The sequence below is a fragment of the Drosophila willistoni genome, assembly GCF_018902025.1.
Source record: "Drosophila willistoni isolate 14030-0811.24 chromosome XL unlocalized genomic scaffold, UCI_dwil_1.1 Seg141, whole genome shotgun sequence".
In the NCBI taxonomy this organism is placed as follows: Eukaryota; Metazoa; Arthropoda; class Insecta; order Diptera; family Drosophilidae; genus Drosophila; species Drosophila willistoni.
This window is the reverse complement of record NW_025814052.1, coordinates 8,971,225-8,994,631: the sequence shown is the minus strand read 5'-3', so window position 1 is coordinate 8,994,631 and position 23,407 is coordinate 8,971,225. Positions and strand designations below refer to the sequence as shown.

At 32.4% G+C, this 23,407-nt stretch overlaps 1 protein-coding gene across 4 annotated transcripts in view; it reads left to right on the top strand.

Moving 5' to 3' along the window:
- Positions 1 to 23,407, top strand: part of LOC6648767 (nuclear factor of activated T-cells 5) — a 52,821-nt gene that overhangs the window by 7,946 nt on the left and 21,468 nt on the right. For 2 of the 4 annotated variants that reach the window (XM_023179031.2, XM_023179034.2), the window contains exon 1: positions 22,224 to 22,494. The exons of 1 other annotated variant lie outside the window; for it this stretch is intronic. In XM_023179031.2, coding sequence (XP_023034799.1) covers positions 22,239 to 22,494 — 256 coding nt within the window. In that variant the 5' untranslated portion in view covers positions 22,224 to 22,238. Of the gene's footprint in view, positions 1 to 22,220; positions 22,495 to 23,407 lie in introns of those variants that run through there. One more of the 4 variants, XM_047011428.1, reaches the window with a different exon arrangement.

Genomic DNA, 23,407 nt, shown 5'->3' with positions numbered 1-23,407 from the left:
TAACATTCCGTTTGGACATATGTATTTCCCTCTAGACATCCATAATAAAAATATGACGAGAACACAATATCGAAGTGAAAAAACACACTAAGAGTGTGATGATAGAAGATAATATTATGTACATATGCATATATATTTTTGGCCTCCCTTTTTTTTGTGTTTTTTGTTGTTGTTTTGGTTTTGTTATGTTTTTCGTCTTCCGTTTTGCTTGTTATAAGTTATCATTTCATTGACTGTAGGTGAATGAAACTCAGCCGAGTTCAAGGCTAATAGAAATGGAAATGCTTATAACAAACAAAAGAAACAATTTCTAGAGACGACATTTCACATATTGCAGCTGAAAAAATAGGATATTAAGAACGTAAATGGCTTTTGCCCAGTTATTCAATCATTTTTGACATATGTTCATGTTATATGTATGTATGTCTATTAATTAATATCTCGTAAAAGTTACATTTATTTTCAATTGACAATGATTTTGGAGGAAAGTTTCGTTTGAAAATGAAATATATAGTAAGAATCAATAGTAAACACCAAAAGGTATGCTACAAAACTTTTTTAATGTGAATAGGAATTGAGGAACTGAGGTCCTAAAATTAACTGGATCAACCACTAGTGGGAAACGAAAAATTGGTCGAAAACAATGAGTATCTTTATCAAATTAAATATATGTGTAGTTTTTGATGGTAAAAAGCATATACCAAAATTTCAATAAGATCGGAAGAACAAAACTTAAGTTACAGGTAATGTAAATCGGCAGAAACGTTGCCGCAGCGCAGGTTGGCGCAGCATATGTTATACACACACAGATGCAAAGATACTTAAGTTGTGTGTGTGTATATCAGTGAAAGACTGCAAGGGTTTTTTTTTTGCCATGATTTTCTTTCAGTTAAGAGTATATTCAACTGTGTGGGGTAAGACATTTGAATTGTTTGTGCCTTTTGCTTCTGTTTCTGTTTGTCTCCGTCTCTCCATTACGTTGATTGTATTATAATTTATTAATTAATAAATTTCGCGCCGCAGTGTCGATTGGTGCCAGTCGAACATTTGACGTCATGATAAAGACAAGTCTCCAGCTCCCTTACGCCCTCTCGCTTCTTCTTTTTGCTCTTCTTGGGACTGAAAGTGCGTTGTGTGTTGTAAGGAGCGGAGCGATGACAACGACAAAGGTATTTTTGCTTAGTCTGGCAAAACACAAAAAACGAATAAGAGTTAATAAACTTTCGTAAATAAAATTGCCCCATTTTCTTAAAAAAACCCAAAGGAGACAGGGACGGAATTTGGTTGGCTATTACTTGAAATAATTCAAATGTTTTGATTTGTCAACATTGAAATTGATATTGACAATTGCTGATTATTGGTTATTCAGGGTCCAAAGTATGAGGATCAAAACGGTTCTAAATCAGTTCAGGTTTTGATGGGAAAATATAGAGCCCCCCTCCCGGCCCCTGCCCCAGTAGATATATAATAATAATAATAATATAATCATATTGTAATAAAACCAAACAATAAACCGGCTTTTTAAAAACCCCAGACCGTGAGGGGCAAAAGAGACGAAAAGGGGAATCACACTCACTTCAACTTGTGTACGGAATAAAGTCGATGCAACAACAAAAAGAACAACAACAACCGGGCACGTCTACGTCACTAAAAACAGGGCGCTTTTATCGGATTGTTTTTGTTTTAGTTCAAAGGCATTTCCGGTAGGAACTTCTCCCTAAACCGTTCATTCATTGTCGTGAAAAAAGCTAGTTTACAGTCAATTGGCTTCTGTAATAGTTAGTCTCGCATTGTATCTATATTATAGCTATATGTATCTAGTTCTGGTCTATATCAATTTCTTAGAAATAACGTTGCGTCTTTTTGACCTTAGACAATTTTGTTGTTGTGAAATAATCAAGCAATGTAATGGAATTTAATGCCATACCAAATGACAACAGCAACACAAAGGCAAAAAACCAATTGATCATGCAATCCATAGTACGAAAAAAATTGCAAATTACATTAAACTTAAGTTAGTTCAAATCAGAATTCAGAATTTGAGTGGAAGTTGATTATCTCTAAAGTAAAGAATTCTCTGGACTCTTTTTTTTCTCAAATATCGAACAATTTAGAGTGAATTGATAATTGATTCTGATATGGACTGATGAAGATTCCAGAAGCACTGAAGAAATTTGTTTTTGGAATAAGTAGCCAAATATGTATTGCAATTTAGGGTCTAAAATGCCTATCGAGAGTACGAGAATTATCAGCTTATTACTATAATAAAATTATGTATATTTTTGTTGGCTTTTACTTACCATTTCACCCTCTAAAAATCACAAGGTGCTTAAGACTACGAATCAGATTTGGACTGACTTTTGAATAGTCCATTTTGAATAGTTAAAAATAAATCTCGACAATAGATTGTCCATGTATTGACAGATTAGATCACTTTAAATTACATTTTTGAGAGTAAATAAATCAAAAGGTTTGAAAACTAAACGCTTTCAATTATCAATTCATTTAATTGTTTTTTGTTTTTTTTTTTTTTGTTGTCTAAAAATTCTGTTTTATTAATGCATAAAAGTTTAGGGAATAAAGCAACAAACAATTTCGTTATGGAATTTCAAATATATAATAATTTTTCATACTCTCTAACCTTGAGAGGCGTTTAAAAAAACGCGTGAGCGAGTGCTAAGCGTTTTTTTCGTTTTTTTTTTTCTTTTTTGTTTTTGCTGCTACGAAAAAACTAGAAAAATGTTTATTTGCAGTGCTCCTCCCTCTCTCTTTCTCTGTCATTCGTATAGTGGCGCTCTCTCTCTCTTTTCTTCTCTATAATTGTTGCTATTGTTATTATTATTATTTTTTTTTTGCCACTCGCGCATAAAAAATATCAGTGTTGAATGTGTAAACAAATAAATCTGCGACGCAGACTGAACACAGCGCGAAAAATAGAGGAAAAGAAAAATCATATAAAATAAATAAAGTGGGCAAACGATGCTGTAGCAAATTTAAAAGTTATAAACTATAATATTGGCCATCATTGATTGATTTTGTCTCTGCCCATGCAAAACAAAAAAACAAACAAAAAATGCTAACCCTTTTATCATGTTCCATAGGAAAAAGGATATATGTTGCATCTATTTTAACCAAACACGATTATCAGCTAGTTGTATCTTTAATTTGGTGTTCGGCAACTGACTTCTGTTGCTCTGTTTAAGTTTGTTTTTGACAGATCATTTATAACATGTCGAAATTAGCACAAGGTAGTCTTTTCAAGCCTTTGACTCAAATTGTTTGATTGAAAAGTTCCGAAATGACTACATTGTGCTTACTTTATCTTGATTTCGACAATACAAGTGATCAAATATGGCGAAATTCCTTAAATTGAAAGTTCAATTCTTAAAGGGAGGTAAAGTTAATTCGTGCAAAATCGGTCATTTAATAAGAATTTTTTATTGGCGATAAGGATAGTCTCAGTTTATCCAAAAATATTGAAAATTGAGTGAGAGTAATCTCGAAAAAGAAGCGGTTTGCGGTGAACATCGTAACTCGTCACAGAATCATCGGAAATGAAACAATCAATCAAATTGCGTTAGTTAAAGGACAAAATTCCACAGGTAACGCTGTCGAGTTTTTATTTTATTTTTTTTCGATTTTTAAAGGCACTTGAAAGTCAAAAACCCGATTTATTTGTTGTAAAAATATTAAATTCTTAAAAAAAATAAAAAAACTCGACAGAAGTACTGTGCAAAATTTCAAAACGAATCGTGCAGTAGATTTTGCAGGATCGTGTTCACCGACTTTGAAAATGGCAATTTTTCAGGAGAGCGTTTTAAAGTTTTGGACACCAAAAAATCTAATATAAAACAGTTGGCCAACCTGCGTTCAACTGCCCATAACTTCAAAAGTTTTACTCGGATCGATCTAAAATTGTAACACACTATTCTTGAGATGTTGTGCATTCAGAAAAACAAAAAATTAAAAAAAGAATTGTAATACTATACAATTTTTTTAAATTATAAAATTATCCAAATGGCAAATTTGGTAAAGAATTCCAACTTTTCGAGTGATCGTTTCGTGTTTCGATCCATTCAATTTTCAAAATTGATGTACGTCTGCTAATAAGTTTCATTCCAGTAGATTTTAAATTTCAAGCGGGAGAATGATTTATTACAAAACAGATATGGGTATATCGGCTCGACTTCTTATGTCGATCAGGAATATATATGTATACTTTTTTGAGGTGACAAAGTCGTGAAATTGATTTGCTCATATCTCTGGGATCTGCCAGAGAATGCGAACTAACCTTTTGCCTATAAATATGTCAATTTTATTCTGATAACAATTTGGAATTTATAGTTTCAGATATTATAGTATTTCTTACAGTTTTTAAATCCATAAGTTGATTAACATTTAGATTGACTTTTTTAGACTTAATAAAATATATCTCTAGATCTAAATCAAAAATACATTTCTTTAAGGGAAGAAAATCAATAAGGACGATTTTATTTTATTGAATTTATTTCATTGACTTATATTTTCAACTGAGATATTAAATCTATAATTGCTTTGTACAATGAATTCTTGAATTTACATGGCAGAGAAAGGAATTTGATAGAATGAGAAATTTCGGAAAAGATTTTGGACAAAGAATAAAGGAACTTTAATAAAAGAACAAATAATAATAAACATTACAAATTTTTTTGCTAGTTAATTTAGTAATTTATTCCGTTCCTAAAGACTTAAAAGATACTGAACGTTTTTAATTTTCTTAAATTTAGAGTCACGTCCATCTTAAACTAATTATAATAACATTTTCCGAGAGCAATATTATGGAATGGAGTATCAATGGAATGGAGTATCAACGATAAAACAGTCCATCTTGGTCCAGCCTTCTATTTATTCTATTTGTTTTTTGAAAGATAAAGAAAAGCCAAAAACAAATACAAATGGCATCAATTAGCAACAATTTATTTATGTGATATTATATAGGATTTTATTCTTGTGTATTTTTTTGATTTCTGTGTGCACGTGTCGTATAATGAAAAGTTTTTTTTAACAAAGAAGAAAAAACACAAACACACAATTTTAACGAGAGAGTGTATAGAAAGAAAGCAGAGAGTGTGGGTTAGGCTGATGGAATAGAGGCGGAAGAGGTTAGGGGGAAAGCTTTAACATTTTGTTTTGTTGAATGAATTATCTGAATGTCGTTCATTTAGCACCTAAGCAAAAAAAAAAAAAAAAGAAAAGAAAAGAAAAACGTGAAGAACTCAAAATGCATTTATTCGTTTGAAGCGAAATAAAAGTCTTCACCTACAATAAATGTACAGGGTGACTCGCCCACATATAATCACGTGACGTGAATCCTCTTATACTCCCCCACATTTTTTTCTTGATACCTTTCTCCCTCACTCAGTCTGTGGCTTATCAAATTTTCATCTTTGTAGAAAAGAAAGGTATATAGGTATGCATATGTTTATCAATTTGCAAAAAGTATTTCACATAAGCTTAAATACTCACAAATGTCTATGTTTTTCATTTGTATTCAATACTTAATCAGTTTTCAAATGATCATTTATTTGGTAGAGTGTGAGTACACAATAAAACTTTAAATATTTAGAGTGCTCTATCCTCATTTCTTTATTTTTTCAATTGTTAAAAATTTAAATAATTGAAAAAACATTAAAAAGGATTCGGAATAACTGAATTTTTTCTATTCGCATAGGAAAATCGGCAAAAAGCCCGCGATAAATGATATTTTCATCATGATTGAAAGGATCATTCTTATTTTTGCAGGGTAATTAGAAAGTCCATGCTTCAATTGTATCTACAAACGCTGCGTTCTGTTTTATTATAATAATTTCTTTCTTTTTTTTTTGCTTAGCTTTTTGCTATTAATTGTTGCCGTCTTATTTGCTGAACCCACCCCCTCCCTATACACACACACACACACACACACACCCTCAATTGCCTCCCTCCCTCTAGGTTTTGTTTGTATTTGTTAAAGGCTGGGTCTCTGGGTCTGTGTCTGGGTCTGGGCCCGACAGTAACAATTTGTTGTCGCCTAATTGTTTAGTTTTTCTTTCTTTGATATTTTTTTTTCGGGGCTCGTCAGCTTTAGCAAACCCAAAGCCAAATTTACACAAAATGAGTGTGTGTGTGTGTGTGTCACTTTGTGTGGGTGTGTTACGTAGGTACAAAGTGCAAAATTTCATAGATCTCTGTGAGATCTCTGTAAGATGAACGGCAAAAAGATTCGAAAATATGCATATTGAAATATAGTATTTTTATGCCGCATAAATAAACAGAAAATATAACGTATAATGCATTTTGAAAATTTTTGTATATAACAAATATAAATAAATACTGTTTACTCCAAATCCTCTCAATTTTATTATTATTGTACTTGGATGATGATAGTTTGTTTGTTTGTTTTATTTATTTTGCTTAATCTTGGCTGGCGACAAGTTCTTATTTCGTCTTGTTTCGAATTTGTTTGCTTTTTCTGACTACTCCGATTTCCTATAAATGGTTTAAGCTCAGTCAGCATCAAGATCAATATAAACATTATTTGTTAATATTTTGAAGAAACACAACAAAATTGGAAATCTGATATTATCAGTATGAACTAAATTATTGTAAATACAAATTATAATATATCTATAACCTGACTAAATTAATAAGCTGTAAATACTAACAGAAAAAGTTGGACTCGATTACATTTTTTTTTACTTGTTTTTGGATGCATTCAGAAGTTTGGAGCTGAGTAGCCCCTGAATGGATATTTTTTTAAATCTTATATATGTATATCCTGACTTGAAGCACTTTATGAATGGTTAATTCATTGTGGATCTTTTATCTATGATACGATTAGATGGGATTCATCTTTAAAAACTTAGAGAGGGGTTTTGGACATACAACAGCGTTTTGCCTAACTTTTATTTAAGTTAAAAAAACTTTCGAAAGACAAGCAGAATTTTTTTAAACATGTATTTGCCATCAACAATGTTGATTGTAACTTCTTCGTTTCTATGGAAGCTATATGATATAGTATTCTGATCCGTTTGACTCTGACATATGAACTGTTTTTGTAAATAAAAAGTTTATTTTTAAATATAGCTAACTTTTACCATTTCAAATTAGAAATTCATAAAATATATGAACTAATTCAAATACGAACTTTTCATAAACCAACTCAGTTAATACCGATCAAAATTAGAAACTTTAACAATTTTTTCGGAACCTCTTTTTGGCGAACAAAATTGTTTTTTTGAGGTTAGAAAATACAATACAGCAGATATTTAAGTTTATTATCCTTTTTAATACGTTAAATAACATTTAAGTATGCTAGTGACAAAAACCATATAAAATTGTGATATGTGATACTAAGATCGAAAACATTTTTATTAAATTTTACAAGCAACCCAAAAAATGTTAAAAATTCGTTTTAACTCTTAAGGTTAGTTTCTAATGACAACCTTAAAAAAAAAAAAAATTGAGTTGACTTATTTTGCCATCAGGAGAAAGAAACCTCTACTCAAGATTTTAGTTTGAATTTACTTTGAATGCGTAATTCGTATTCGGAATATATTTTTTGTTAATATGTGTTGAAAAGTGAAAAGGATGATGTGATTAGCAATCAATTTTATACCTTTTAGAACTCACTTCTATGCTTTTGAAACGTATTTAATTTATATATTGACCTCATTATTTAATTATAAATTTATAATATAAGAATATTTACTAAATTATGTATGAACAGAATTTGCTTATCACTTCTTGGCATCAAGTCACGTGATTTGGTTTGATTTGTGATTTGATTTGATTGTTTTTTCTAAATATCGTTTCATTGTTGATTGATCGATCAATTGAAAAGCATTTTGCGTTCAAAGTGCATTTTCTTCGAACAGCATGAAGCCCAAAAATTCAACAAAAAGACTGTATGAAAAGCAAATCGAAATACAAACAACAAATACAAATAACACACACACACAGAAGAGATGCCAAGATTCGATAGATTTGAGATTTCTCTCTCATACAAGAGAGAGACTAGAGAGATAGACCAAGACACGCGCTGGCCACGTGGCTGCTGCTTTTTGTTTGTACTCTCAGCTGTGCTCTCCTTCGATTTCTACTCGGAATTGTACTATTCTCCCTGGACAACATTCATTTACAAATCTCAACAATTTGTATGTACATATGTAAATCCGAAATCGTTGCAATTGTTTGTCATAGTTATCACATTGTCTGGCTCCATTCTTTGATGCCTGGTAAAAGTACATACATATACAAATTCGATCCCATAGATAGGACATGGGCGTAGTGATCGAAGAATATGGATAACTTTTGTTGGCTGAATTTCTAACCAATAAATAAATTGATATTTGCAATAGAAAATAATTATATATATTAGACTATACCGTTGTTGGCTACGCTTAGATAAATTTCTAGCTACGTTCATGCAATATATATATATATATATATATATATATGTGTGTGTGTGTATGCATGTGTTCGTTTCGTGATGTATTTTTTGAATGCGATTGGCCTACACTTGATTTTGATTTTTTTTTTTTTTTTTTTTGCGCTGTTGTCGTCATTAAGATCAGCAGCATTTGGTTGGGCCAGAAGAAACGATCGAGTCAACGTCAAAAAAAAAAGTAAACAAAATCTTATCAAAAGAAACCTGCGCCAGCCAAAAAAGCTAGCCGATTGTCGTCGACGTCTCTGTCGGCGTCGCCGTCGCCGTCTTCTGCGGTTGACTGCCAACTCATTCGCATCATTGCTCACATTACTACTAACTCACGCCCAGCTCATAAAGATACAGATACTGTGCGTTTGTATATACCTTTTTTTGTTTTTTGGTTGTTGTTGTTTTTTCGAACGTCTGTGCTTGCGAATTTCACAACATAGGCGAAACAGCAACAAAACACAGACACATACAAAATAAAGTGGTCAAGACGATATTTAGATACTCTAGTCGTAATGTGTTAGAACATTTCAGAAAGTTGCTTTCATTGGTTAACTGATCTGATCTTTCTTTAATTGCTGTCACTAGTTTTGTATCGAATCTTTAATATGGTATTGATGAGACTCTTACAATAATCACAATCATTAGAAGTGTTTATTCCGGGGACTTATTTATTTTACTTCAAAATAATATTACGAATCCTTGAGTGTCAGTTTTCTGATCGCATTTATTAATCTGGCCAAGATGATGACCTTTGGTCAGATTGTAGTCCCTCCTTATTGGATATAACTCAAAAGTCCTTTTGTAAACTGAAATGAAAACACTCAACGATTTACTGGAAAGTCCTCTTAAAGAATCCAGCTGTCAGACAACACCTGTTATCTGTATAAACAATATCCAAATAGTCCTAGCGGGTACTGAGATATTAATGTATTATCGTTCGGTTTCTGGTTATTTGGTGACATTATAAAATGCATATTCTCTATCTTGTATATGAGTATGTGAGGTTTTTTGAATAAATTCCTTAAAGTGTTCCATTAAAACTTACATTAAATTTCGATTTTTTCAATTCGATAGTAAATCCAGTGAAAGGTATATCTTTTTAGTGCTTAATCACATTAATGACATCATATAGCGAAAAATCTATTTATCTATGTATAAATGTATGTATGTACATATGTACATATATTCTTCATAAATTATATAAGCGTTTTATACAAAATATCAAAAATTGTATCTTTTTAATTTATCGACCATTTTAAGATAGAAGAGTTTATTGCTTATATTTATAAAATGTAACACATATTAGTAAATATTAAAGGATGATTTATTGCAACTTTGTTTTCAAAATTATGTATCAGAGTAGATACACATTGTTTTTGCAATTAGTCACAATATCTTACGTACTCGAAATTTTATTTCTCAATATTTTGAAGCTATTTAAACCAAAAAGAATGTTTTAAAAGTTTACATGCTTAAAAGCTCCATCCTTATACCAGTATATGTAAATATTCCATATAGATCAGCTGTATAGGCATACGCCCAATTAAATTGCAGGGTATTATTAGCCAAAGACTAAACATTTAAAAATCAACACATGTCCCTCGAATACCACTAATTGTAAGACATTGTCTAGTCCAGACAGACAGAGAAAGAGAGAAAAGAGAATAAGCAAGACCAGATAGTCATATGGTTGGTCAGACAGAGACAATCGTTAAAAAAGTTTGTTTCATTGATTACTCCTAAGTCTGCCTCGAATTTCAATAAAGCAAAAGAAAAGGGAGCAAATTAAAGATACGATGATAGATAGACAGACAAGAACAGCAATAAAAAAATTGTAACTTATAGATTTTTCTCGTTTTCATTGTTGCAATAATTGTAACACAAAATGAAAAAAAAATGAATAGAATAAAGATGAGAAGGAAATTATACTTTACACGTGTCACTGAGCCCGAGTCCAAGGTAAGTGGGCCTCAGTACTAGGTATAATCTTTCAATGATAAAAGCAAATTATTACCCAAAACAGAGAGAAAAGAAAAAAAAAACTATACATATTATTAAAGAAAAAACAGAAAACAACAACACAAATAGCAATAGCAACAACAAAAACGATAAAGTAGCTGAAACTAGTAATTTGTTGTTTCAGGCAGTTCAAATAAATAAAAAAAAAAAAAAAAAAAAAAAAAAAAACACGCGAAACAATTATTTTAAACAAGAATTTATTTTATGAAAAATACAAAGTATACAAATTTGATGATTGCAAATTGATTGAAGAAATGAATGAGAGGTAAAGCTTTTAAGAGGACATTAAGATTAGTTATGGTTGTTTTACTTTTCACAAATATCTTATAATATTGAAAATAGATCAAGTAACTTTCACTATCTTTAACTGTTGCAATTGTGTGTGTATGAGTTATGTACGGTAAATTCACTTAGTTCGCAATTCAGGCTTTTAGATTGCTATCAGCCACATGATAATTACGACACTACACCTTCAAATCATTTTACTCTCTATCTCCAAGCCATGGCCGATTGTAGGGCATCAGAGAGAGTGAGAGAGAGAATGAGATAAAGAGGGAGCCCCCGGAAGTAAAAACATAAATAGACAAATATATGTACATACATATGTATGTATGTATGTACTTAGGTTGATTCTACGTAGATTGAACTAACAAAAAGTTAAGTCAAAAATTAAATTCTACTTGTTAGCAAAGTATTTGTTATTTAAGCTGGGCCCCCTTGATTACTTAGCCGAAAGTTAAAATTAGCTCAAAATGTGTCAATCCCTGACTCTCATTCTCCGCCACACACACAGTAATTCTCATACTGCCTGGGTGTGTGCATGTGTATGTGTGTGTATTTGTTGTGTTCTTACCTTTGTGTGTGAGTGGTTTAGGGGTAAAGCACAATCATTGTTGTTCGTTGCTGTCGTCGTAGTCGTCGCCGTCGTTGTTTAACTTGGCCTATCTCATTGTTAGATCAGATCAGATCGCCTCAGAAGCTTCCTAGAAATTCTTAATATTAAGCTTTTCGAGCAGCCGAGCAAGCCGTCAAGTCTCTTTGCATAATCTCTAACCGATAGACGTCATGCGAGAATGGCCAAATTAGTCTTAAAAATAACGATAAGGAATTAAAATAAAATAAGCATAGGTATAAAATTTATATAAATAGTTTCAAAAAGGCAAATACTACAGGTGGAATGTACTTATGTCTCTATAAAATATTGGCTTCGTTCACTACTACAACATAAAAAACATGTAAAACATTAAACATCACACGCAAATACAATTTTTAAACACTAAATTAAAATGAAGAATCTTTATAAATACATACATATGTACATATCTAGCACGAGCTGAAGGCCACCGTTGCCATAGCCCAAAAAAAAAAAAAGAAAAACTCGCATAGCATATTTTCAATTATAAGTTAGCTTTAAATAAGTAAATCATTAAAAATTAGCCCAAAAAAGGGTAATTTTTGAACACTTATCCAAGGAAACTACTTAATTTTGATTATTGGGGGTTTATTTTTATACCCTTGCAATAAGGATATATTAATTTTAGTCAGAAGTGTGCAACGCATAGAAGGAAGCATCTTCAGCCATTTAAAGTATATATGTATATTCTTTTTGCATGTAGGCTTGTATATAGTGCACAGGTTGTATATCTCGGATTCAGCCGGATCGGACCACTATATCACATAGCTCCCATACAAACAGCAAAGTCACGAACAGTGACTTTTCTCAATAACTTCGTTATTTTCTGAGCTATTGTCGTGAAATTTTATATTGCTGAGTTTATTACACATATAAATGACTATTTGATTAAGATCGGGTGACTATATCATATAGCTCCCATAGGAACAATCGCTCGAAAACAGTTACTTTTGTCAATAACTTCATTACTTTTAACGCGATTGCTTTGAAACTAAACATTTGTATCTTTAATATATCTGTTAATGACTGTGTCGAATTTGATAAAGATCGGGTAACTATATCATATATCTCCCATAGGAACGATCGGTGGAAAACAGTGACTTTGATCAACGTCTTCGTTATTTCCTATGCTAAGATTGTAGGCCTTTCTTTCGCAAACATTAGCCTTTTAGGATAAAACGTTTTTCCACTTTGATGGCTATAGGTAAGGAAAGATTTTCCAAAAAAGTTGTACGGGTATACAAACGCGGTCGATGTTAGCCCCGGCCCTCTGGTTTTTTTTTAAAACAATTACTTTTTTTTACACATTAGAATTAGAATTCTGTCATATAAGAAATTTGAAGAAAACTGATTTCGGAATGATCCGTCAATGAGTTTTTGAAGTCTTTAAAATTTGATTGCGATTTCTTACATTATTTCATTTGCTTTATATTTATTGATTATTAAACAAAAAAACTAATGTATTTTTCTTTAATTGCTCTTTGCAGGTATGCATTTTGTCAAACATTCTTTGATATCATAAGAGTAAGTAAGTAATTTACTAGAATTATGAAAAATCCTTTGCTTAGATCAAGATCCTGATCCAGTTTATATGTAGCTTTTGGTTAGCTAGATTTTTGTTATTGTCGTTTTGTTTTTCCTTTGCGCCGGCGCGCAATTCGAGTGCTAATCATATGCTGGCTCTGTCTGCTAGCTCTGTGTTAACTGTTCTCACTCATTTTTTTCGCTCGCCATCGACTCCGGTTCACCCAGTTAACTGTTAACCACAAATATCTGTTAAGCTGACAGCCGTTAACTGTGCTTTGGCATCAGCTAGCTACCTACCTACCTACCACCTAGCTAGCTCATCATTATTGATCGATCTGGCCGGTTGCCGGTAGCCAACCGCCAACCGCTGCCTGAGCATGCGTTTAACAGCTGAGTTCGTCGACGGTTCAATGTGGCGTATGCGTGATTTTTGTTGTATTCTTTTACTTTCCTTTGTTTCTTTCAGTGTTATTTTTCTTCTTTTTTTCTGCTATGGCTATAATCAAATTGAATACAACTATTGGGCAAATTAATAAAAAACCAATTTTTTTTGTTGTATTTTGTGTGTTTTTGTTTGGCTCTTTGATCATGAGATTCTATGTGTAATTGTTGCCATTAGCTGTTTGTTGTTTTATGGCCAAAACGGAATAGAATAGAAAATTCGCTCGTAAACCCAAAAAAGCAATGTGTCTAAACAAAAAAAAAAGAATTTTTTTTTAACAAATATCATTTTATCTTTGCTTTTTCTTTTGCTGAGCTTTTTGTTTTCTTCTATGTTTAAACAAAAATATTTACATCAAAAATTGCAGCGCAGTTATTTTTTTCATCTTCTTCTTGTTTGTTAATGTAGAAAAATTCTTTTTCGGCAACAAAAAACAATTTGTTATTTTTCTTTCAAATTTTTTATTTAGTATTTTTTTTTTTTTTTTTGGCTTTTCGTTATTTGTTTTTGTTGTTAGCGCTTTGTCGTCGTTGATATATATGAGAAATAAATTGTATGAAATCGTGATTGTGCGTTTAACATTATTAAGATATGAATTTGAATTCATTTCGTTTCGTTACGTTAGGTTAGGTGGATTGTCTGTGTGTCTCTCTCCCTCAGTCTGTGCGTTGGGCTTGGTTTTTTATTTTTTATAATATTTATTTTTTTAAAGGGCCAGCAAATCAAAATCGGAAAGATTTGTTTGTGCGGTGGCAAATTAGGCACCAGTTCAAACGAGTTCGTGAGTCCGACGCGCAAATATTTTGGCAATTTGGGCGAATGTACTAATTATGCGGTGAGCCCACGCTATTAGGAGACCCATCCCATATGTCCATGCAAAGATTCCAGTCGTTTGTTAAATGATAATCACACGAATTCATAGAAGAAGTTATCAATTTTGCATTGTTGTCTCTTTGATATCCCGAATGTCCTTCAGATTAGAGCGTTTTTTCATAAGCGATTTTGGTATATTTTCTTTGATCGGTAGATCGTCATTTGTTGCCAAGTCAGACAGAGAGAGGTTTTAAATCGTTTTCTCAGTCGCTTGTTAAAAATGCTTGTATTTCGCCACTCATACATAAATTTGAATGAATTTGAAATAGTGCGAAAACGTGCGTTAAGCTTATACAAATTGATTGTTAGTATTCCGATGTTTGTAGTTTCGTGTTTCTGTTAACTTATTTTTCTCTCGGTGCATTTCGATAGTACATATGTATAATTTATAACATTTTATTATGACAGATGGATCCATAATTGTGTGTGATTCGTGTGACGATGATGATGATGAGAGTCATCATCATGCTGATTACTATGATGATTATGATTACATCTCATGTTTTTCGTGTTGTTTCTGTCGTCGAAATGAATGTATTATATTATACCCTACTTGGTGTGATCCTCATCAAGTGCGTGGCATCGCTAGTAGCTGCAACAACAACAACAACAACAACAACAACAATAGGAGCAGCAACTTCAACTAAGCAAAAGTAGTAGAGTAAAAAACTGTTTTAAGGGTTCAAGGTTACAACCCTGTGCCTATTAACACGGTTTATTGTACTTTTGTTAACAAAAAGGCAAAAAAACAATGCAAACAAAAAATTGCAACGAACAACAACAATCGATGCTTGACCCCCTCTCCTTTTTCCAGCCCTCTATAATTATTTATACGATGTTTCATTTGTTTTGGAATTTTTCCATATTACCTGTGCAAATGTCATGAAAGCAAAAATTTCATACTATTTCTTGGAGAGTTTTCTACGCCCGGGTTCAAGTTTTACTCCACCCAACGGGATTCAATTGGTTTAATATATTCAGGCTTTCTAACGACAATCCTCTTCTTGATGATCTACTAACTATAAACTAACTAAAACCTTTTTAATTTATAGCTTGGAAATAGTTTCAAAATTTGAAGAGTAAAGTACACAAGTTTAGAATTGAATACCTTTTAACCCTTTTTTTTAACATATACATACATACATATAACTAAAGTACATATAATAAACAATATTTGAAACTGATTATTTTTTTTGCCTATCTCAAAAAAATAAAGATTTTTAATTAGTTTTCAAATTGTCGTTGGAGTTTTTAAAATATTAAAAACTTTTATTGGCTGATTCTGTGAGCTTTTATTTAGAAATTTCTTTGTTATAATATTTTTATATGTGTCAATTTGAAACCCAAAAAAGAAAAAAAAAACTAAAACAAATCCTATTTTGTTAATAAATTTTTAATATTGTTGAAAATGTTGACTATGTAAGATATAGAAATTTGTTATTAATTTATTTTTATAAGGTAAACAGAAATCTGATTTAACCAATATATTTCGTTAGATTGAATAGGTCTTTATTATATAAGTTGCCGTCTCGAGTCATTTTCAAGAGGCTCCTCAAATGGAGGATCATCAATCTTTCCAAAGTGTCCAAACAGTTGAAATTCTGTATTGGAAAGTCGTCTATTACCTTAGCGGAAATAGTGTCTCTCTTTCGCTGCGCAGAACTCAAAAGTCTTTTGATTTTGGTTCTTATCTTTGGCTAAAAACTGAAAACGCATTTTTGCCACCAGCAACGAACCACACAAAACTAACTAAAGGCCAGAAACTGATAACTAAATATGTATGAAACAAATAACAAAAAAAAAAAAATAATAATAATAATAATAAAAAAAAATGGGCGTTCACTGGTGCGGCATAATTTTCTTTTCTCCGAAAAACTAGACCCGAAACTAAACCAACTCAAGCCGAACCCCACCGAGCCGAGCCGAGCTGAACACGCGCAAGAAAATCTTTCGTCGCATTGCTCTCGTCCCGCCGCACTTTGGGGCTAGTTTTTGTTGTTTGTTTGATTGTAGTTGTTGTTGTTATTTTTTTTTTTTTTTTTTTTGGCGTTTAAAGAGCTTGCCGCCTGCGCGTGCTTGGATGGATCGGTTCGTAGTACATTTTCAATGCTAAACCAAAACTATCATCATGATAATGACGACGTCGACATCGACGACGACGACGGCGGCAATGTTGGTGATGGGGCCGCAGCGGCGCTGCTGCCGAGCAACTCGACAGTGTCTGCAGCTTTGGGGCTAGAGCATAGTGATAACGCACGCGTTTTGGGTGAGGTGAGGCGCGGTTAGATGGTGCGGTAATGCCGCGCGAAGACCAGGTTGATGACGATGTTGACGACAACTTTCAATTTACATACATACATACGTGTGTATGCACACATGTACGTACATACAGGTACACATCTGTACATGTAGATGTCTTGTATTTACTTTGTTACGCGCTGTTTTCCCTCACTCGGCCCACCATTCGCCCATTCCATTTCCATTTCGTGTATATTTGTCTTTGTTATTATCATTTGTGTATCACAAAAAAAAATTTTTTTGAAAAAAATAAAGAGAATAAAAAATATTTGGGGCTTGTAGTGACGCACAGTGGGCTGAGGTCTTTGTTTGTATACAACAAGCGTTCAAATTCGAATTTATGCTCGGATAATACCTTACTGGAATCGAATGAGAGAATATATAACATTATCAAAGTGAGTTTGTACCACTGTGCGGCAGCGGCCCTAACAGCAACAGTAACAGCCAAGGCGACCAATAAGAATTTAACGCCATTACTATAACTGTTGTTGTGTTAATATTAACACAACGATGTCGATGCCGATGCTGACGGCGCTCTCAAATCGTTGTCGTTTGGTCGACGACGCGTCGTCGTCGTAGGTCCGACGTCGCTGTCACCGTCACCGTCACCGTCACCGACACCGTTGTCAAAGTCTCTGCTCTCAGCTGTTCACACGATGCTAGCATCTGATGAGAGGCTTGATCGTCGTTTCCAGCAAGCCGAACTGAAGACGCACTTGTGACTTGAGAGTTTGTTAAGTTGTGACCAAATTTGGGGCAAAACAAACCATTTAAATACCCTGTAGACCCTACGGAATAAAGACGGTATATTGAAATGATGATATTTATATGACTACATGGAGATCTTGTTATGCTTAATTAAGGCTAGGATCAAATAAACATATAAAATACTAAACATATGGAATATTATTTGTATCTAGATTCTTAAAGGCAAATGGTGATCAATTGATTTAGCTTTTTTTTTTTAATTTTTATACATGGGGTATTTTTAAAGTCGATGTTTGGTTTTTCTTATAGATTTTTTACTTTTCTTACTTTTTCCAAAAAAAAAGAAAATGCACCGTTATGACCGAATGAAATGATGTCTCGCTGTTTGGTTGCACTTGTGAAGATATCAACTTAGATACATTTTTATACAAACATTCATGTTCGACTAAATTGCTTTCGCTTATGACTTCTAATCCATAAATATGTATGTATATATGTTTGTGTACATACACACAGATACTCACACATACATGCATATGTGATAATTCTGTTAATCAATAAAATCAAATATAAATTTATTAACTCAAAGATATTTGAGGATCAACATGCTCTCAATATCAATTTGATGTGTGTCTAAATGTGTGTGTATAGTGAGAACATTTTGTAAGAAAAGTCATAGAATTAATCTATACATTCGATCATGATACTAGATCAAGACGTGGACGATCTGTTTCGTAAAAAACGTAGTAACTGTAAAGTAGGCACGATTTCTACATATAATTTCTATTTGTTTAACAAACTAAATGATGTCGTCATATTAATTGATTTTCGATCTGGTCACACTTGGGCAACGAAAATACAAGTACATATAAAAAAATATACATATATATATAAATGCGAATTTGAATTTTGTTTATCATTATGGCATAGTATCTCATAATAATATTTTTGATCAGAGTTAGCAGTGCGTGAAACAACTCGCGGACACTGTTAACTAACAGTAGCAGCAGGCAGTAGGCAGCCGCTGTTAAGTCGTACTCTCATATTGCACGCAGCTTCCGTCCACGAGATAGGGAGACAGAGAGCCACGAAATGACCAGCCAGAGAATTCCTCCCCCTACCCACTTACACCCCCACTAAACTGCATTCATATTGATTCCAATTACTCTGTTATTATTGTTGTTGCTGTCGTCGTCGTCGTCAGTCGCTGCTTATCACAATTTGTGCGCGTACGAGAGCTCTGCCACTGTTAGTGCCGCCTCTGCCACAACACTCTGAAAATACAACAAAATCAATTAAACCCGTTGTCGTCGTTGTTGTACGGCCACGCGTACACTTGTTGCTCGCGATCATTATGCTCTTTTGTTCGCTCGCTCTCCCTTTCGCTCTCTCAGCATCGGCAGAATTAAAGATAGAGATAGAATGAAGTAAGTAAGTCGTCTCGCCGACTTCGGTATACCATGCACCAAGTGAAAAAATGTTTTAAATGTAAAAGACCAAATGTATGTCTATTAAATTCATTTGACATTCCTCGTAGCATATGCTATTTCGCTCACTCTTACTAACTCTAGAGCCCCTACTAGCCTACGTATAGTTTGCATCTTTCTAGTACTAAATCTTACTCAACTAGGCCTTCGTTTTGCTAGTATTAAAAAAAAAATCAGTTTTGTTTAATTTTAGGGGGTGTAAGTGGGCGTAGCAAAAATTTGAAATAAACTCGATCACTGCACATCCTACAGAAGTCTACATACCAAATTTGGTGGCTCCATCTCTTATAGTCTCCGAGATCTAGGTGCTCATACAGACGGACGGACAGAAAGACGGACATGGATAGATAGACTCGGTTGTGGATGTTGATCAAGAATATATTTAGTTTATGGGGTCGAAAAAGCTTTCTTCTGCCTGTTACATACTTTTTGGTATGACCTTAATATACCATTTCACCCTCTGGGTGCATGGTATAAAAGCAGCAGCAGCAGAGGCCTGGCGGCGACGACGACGCGGCATCGGCTGGGGCATCATTTACAGTGTGTCGGTTCTTTTAGGATTTTAGTTCATCGATCTCAGCGTAAGTGTTCGCTACGCGGCTGGTGCCGGGTTCGAATTTCGGGGATTCGGTTTCGGTTTACTTGACTTCAGCACGATTTTTTTTTTCAATTTCTTTCTTTTTGTTGTTGTTCTTTGGCTTTTTTTTTTAATAAATAAATAAAAATCACACAACAAAAAATTGACTGAGTTCGGTTTTCTCTACGGGCTTATTATTATTATTTTTTTTTATCTTATCGAATACTACATCATAAAGCATAAAAGAGAAAAAACAGACAAACAGAAAGAGGCAGAGATGCAATATTTGTGTCGACAGAGAGAGAGAGAGAGAGAGGGAGAGTGGTGTGAGAGTCAGTGTTTTTTTCTTTTGTCTCCCGTCTTAACTATCTTTTTTTTTTTGTTTTGTTTAAACTTTGGTTTTCTGTTAAAAATATTTAAAAAACCAATTTCATTATTATTTTGAAAAAAGGCGCGAACGCGTAAAGAACTTTAAGTTCACGGACTGCTGTGGGTTCCGTCTCTCGTTTTTAATTTAACGTAAATTTTAACAATTTTTTTGTTTTGTTTAATTTTGTTATTTATTGTCTACAAATGTTAAAAAATAATAATAATAACAAGGAGTGTGAAAAAAAATCCATATAAAATATCGAAATAAACTATAAAAAATCATAGTGACAAAAGAACAAGTGCAGTTTAAAATTATTAAAAAAAATATACATTTTTGTCTATCTTAGAGTTTTAGAAATAGCCTAAAACAAGATGTGATTTCTAAATATGCATTGAATCCATGTTATTTGGCGCGATAGTTAATTGACTATATATTTAGATGTAGTTATAGAGTTTTCATAGAAACTGAACAGAAGTTAAGTTAATCTCCCTCCTGGACTATTCCTCTGTAAGCCCTTGAAGTCTGATTAAAGATTAGAGCTTCTAAATCTGAATGCAAATAAAGAAAAAAAAAACATTTTTTGCCTGGCCTTCATTAAGCCCTTGTTTTGTTAATCAATTAAGACGATCCGGGAATTGACCATGTGCATATATATTTTATATAATCACTGAGGGATTATATTAATTGCCGTCGGCAAAGTATATATTTTAATAGGTTATGAATCAAACACTTTAATCGGTTATAGTTTATAGATTTTGTGCTTAAATTGCCAAACAAATTCGGTGCAGATCGATTTAGACGATTTAGTTAGACAAACTAATCGCACTTAGAGTGTTTGTTTTGTTTTTTGTTTTACAATTACAATCTGGGTCAATGAATCAAGATCATAATTTACTTTTATATAATAATCAATATTAACTGATTATCGTTTATATTGTACGTATAATATCAATTAGCATTTAATCTAGGCAAGAACTTGCCTTGGCATTTGATTGTCAAAAAAAAAGAATACAATATTTTTTGTATAACAATAAAATAGTCGAAAAAGCAAACTAAACCATCCGGTGCTAACACAATTATCTGTGTCACATATCTCTCAGTCAGTCAGTTAGAAGGGTTATTGGAGAGGGGGCTGAGGTAGGAGGAGGAACCTGTCGGTTCACTTTAACCGAATTACTCGGTAATTTTTGTAAGTCTCATAAAAACGTCAAGAAAAAAAGAAAAGAAAAAACTTTACCACTGATTAGAAACGATTTTCAAATAATTTTCAAAGAAATGTTTTCTTTTATATTTTCATTAGCAATTTGAGTTGTATTTATATAATTAAAACAAAAGTAAGAAGAGTATTCAAACGTCAGTGTAAAAGAGAATTCGGGTTGAGCCAGACAGAGGGCAGACCTTGAGCCAAGATGGTAAAAGGATTTTTTTTCTCTCTCAGCCACTAGTGCAAAGCATTTCCGGTTGTGGAAAATTCTGACAGGGAAAAGTAAAAGGATTTTGACAGCTAAACCTGTTGTAACTGTAAAACAAGGAAGCATCAGATAAAGTTATATGCACAATTATGTGAACTTTAAGTAGTTAACGAATGAAAAAAAAAAGAGAGAAGACAAAAAAAAAACAGATCGAACAGTCTCAAGGTTTCACATAATGTGCAACGAAAACAAGTTCCCAATGGAATGTGCATCTTCATCTCTTCTCAATGCGCTTTCCTTTAGCTCTTCATTATCACGACTTTGTGCTGAATGATAAGATATAAGCATATATGTATACAGTTTATATACATAGTTGGTAATTGTTGTGTTTTAAAATCAAATCAACACTCGAAAAAAAAAAAACAAAACGAACTAAAACAAAACAAAATAAAATAATTGTGGTCGCGTCAGTTTTTTTCTTACTTTATTGTATGCTCTTGTTTTTTGCTTTTCAACTTTGTCCCCTCCTATTTAGAAGAGAAAAACGCAAAAAATAAATAAATATAAAAACAATGACGATAGCAAAACAAAAAATACAAACAAACATTTTATTATTATTATTATAAACAAATAAGCATGCAAAAAAAATATATATAGTAAGAGTAAAAATTGCTAACGATTTTAAAGTGCTGTCGTTTTTTCTAAGTCTTTGATTTTCTTAGATTTGTGTGTGTGTGTGTGTGGGGGGTTTTTTTTTTTATTTACAACAACAAATATTAGTAACAAAAAATAAATCACATATAACTATCTAATAGATCACAACAACAAAAAATGTACAAATCAGATGCAATTTCTGAATGAAATGATCAACAAATCTTTTACAAAATGAAAACTTGCAACAGAAACTCAATGAAGATAATTCAACAAAAACAACAACAACAGTAATAAGAAAAAAAATGTGCCAAACAAATTAAAGCAACAAATGCATTCACTATAATTTAAACTTAATGACAAAAATAAAAACCAACAACTACACCAAAACACTATTATATACATATAAAAAAAAAGAAACTTTAAACAAAAATTAAACATTTTAAAGAAGACAAAAACCAAAACGTCACAATAAGAAAGCGAATACAAAAATCTGAAACAAAATGCGCTTCACCTACAATCAGTATAAACATTATGAATCTGGTTATCGGATTCCCTCCAAAATGCATAATCTTAATCATCAGAATGGCGGAGGTGGTGGTGGCGGCGGCGGCGGGGGTAACGGAGGTCCCGCTGGCGGTCATCATTATGGTCATTTTCACCACAACAACAACAATAATAATAATAATAACAACAACAATAGTAATTACAATGGCAATATCCATCAAGCCTATCAACATCATTACAAAAGTAATTTTGGTAAGAATTCAATCAAATCTAATATTAGCTCATTCATTCAAAATAAATATGATCTTAGATGTGTTTTTTTTTTGTTCGAAATTGATATTTGTCTTACGAAAATAATAGAATTTTGTTTAGGTAGTTATTTATGAAGTTTATTCTTAGAGTTTCTTAGATCTTAGTTTAAAATACTTTTTTGTTTTGTGATTTTGATGCAAGATATAATTGAAAAGATTTATGCAAATCTTTCGATAGGATTCAGGTAATTTTTACTTTCACCAGCAAGCAGACTTTGTTAACCACTAAAACACTAAAACCAGTTGGGAATTGCAACTGGATAAAGCGAAAAAGACAAAGCTTACAACTCTAAAGTCCATTTTTGTTTTAATAGTCCGAATAGCATCAACAAATCAGTGGAAGAGACATCAGGGTATTATATTACTTGTATATACTACAATATATTTTAGTTCAATCTTTTGTCATTGGCTCATATTTAATTAAATATGAAGAAAAATTGTTGAGAATACATTTAAGCTAAAAATGTATTCCTTTTGAAAATGTAAGCATCCGTAAATTTATGATGATTTTTAACTCAAAGATAATAACCACAACATAAACATCCAAGACCCATAATTTGGTGACCCCGGCGTAATTTTTCCGATGCTAACTTCTACATGATATTGCAGCTTCAATCTAGTCCATTAACTACAATTTATGTACTTTTTACATACATACATAATACCAACTGAACAAGAAAGCCAAAATTAGTCTCAATCTAAATTGTGTCATTTGGGGCCTGATTTCACACCCATTTTATCACGTTTTTGGGAAGTAATTGTCCATAATTGTGCATAATTTGTTTGGTATGATTTTTGTTTTCAGTACAGTCCTTATGTCTAAACAAAATTTCTCACTTGACCTCGAAAATTTT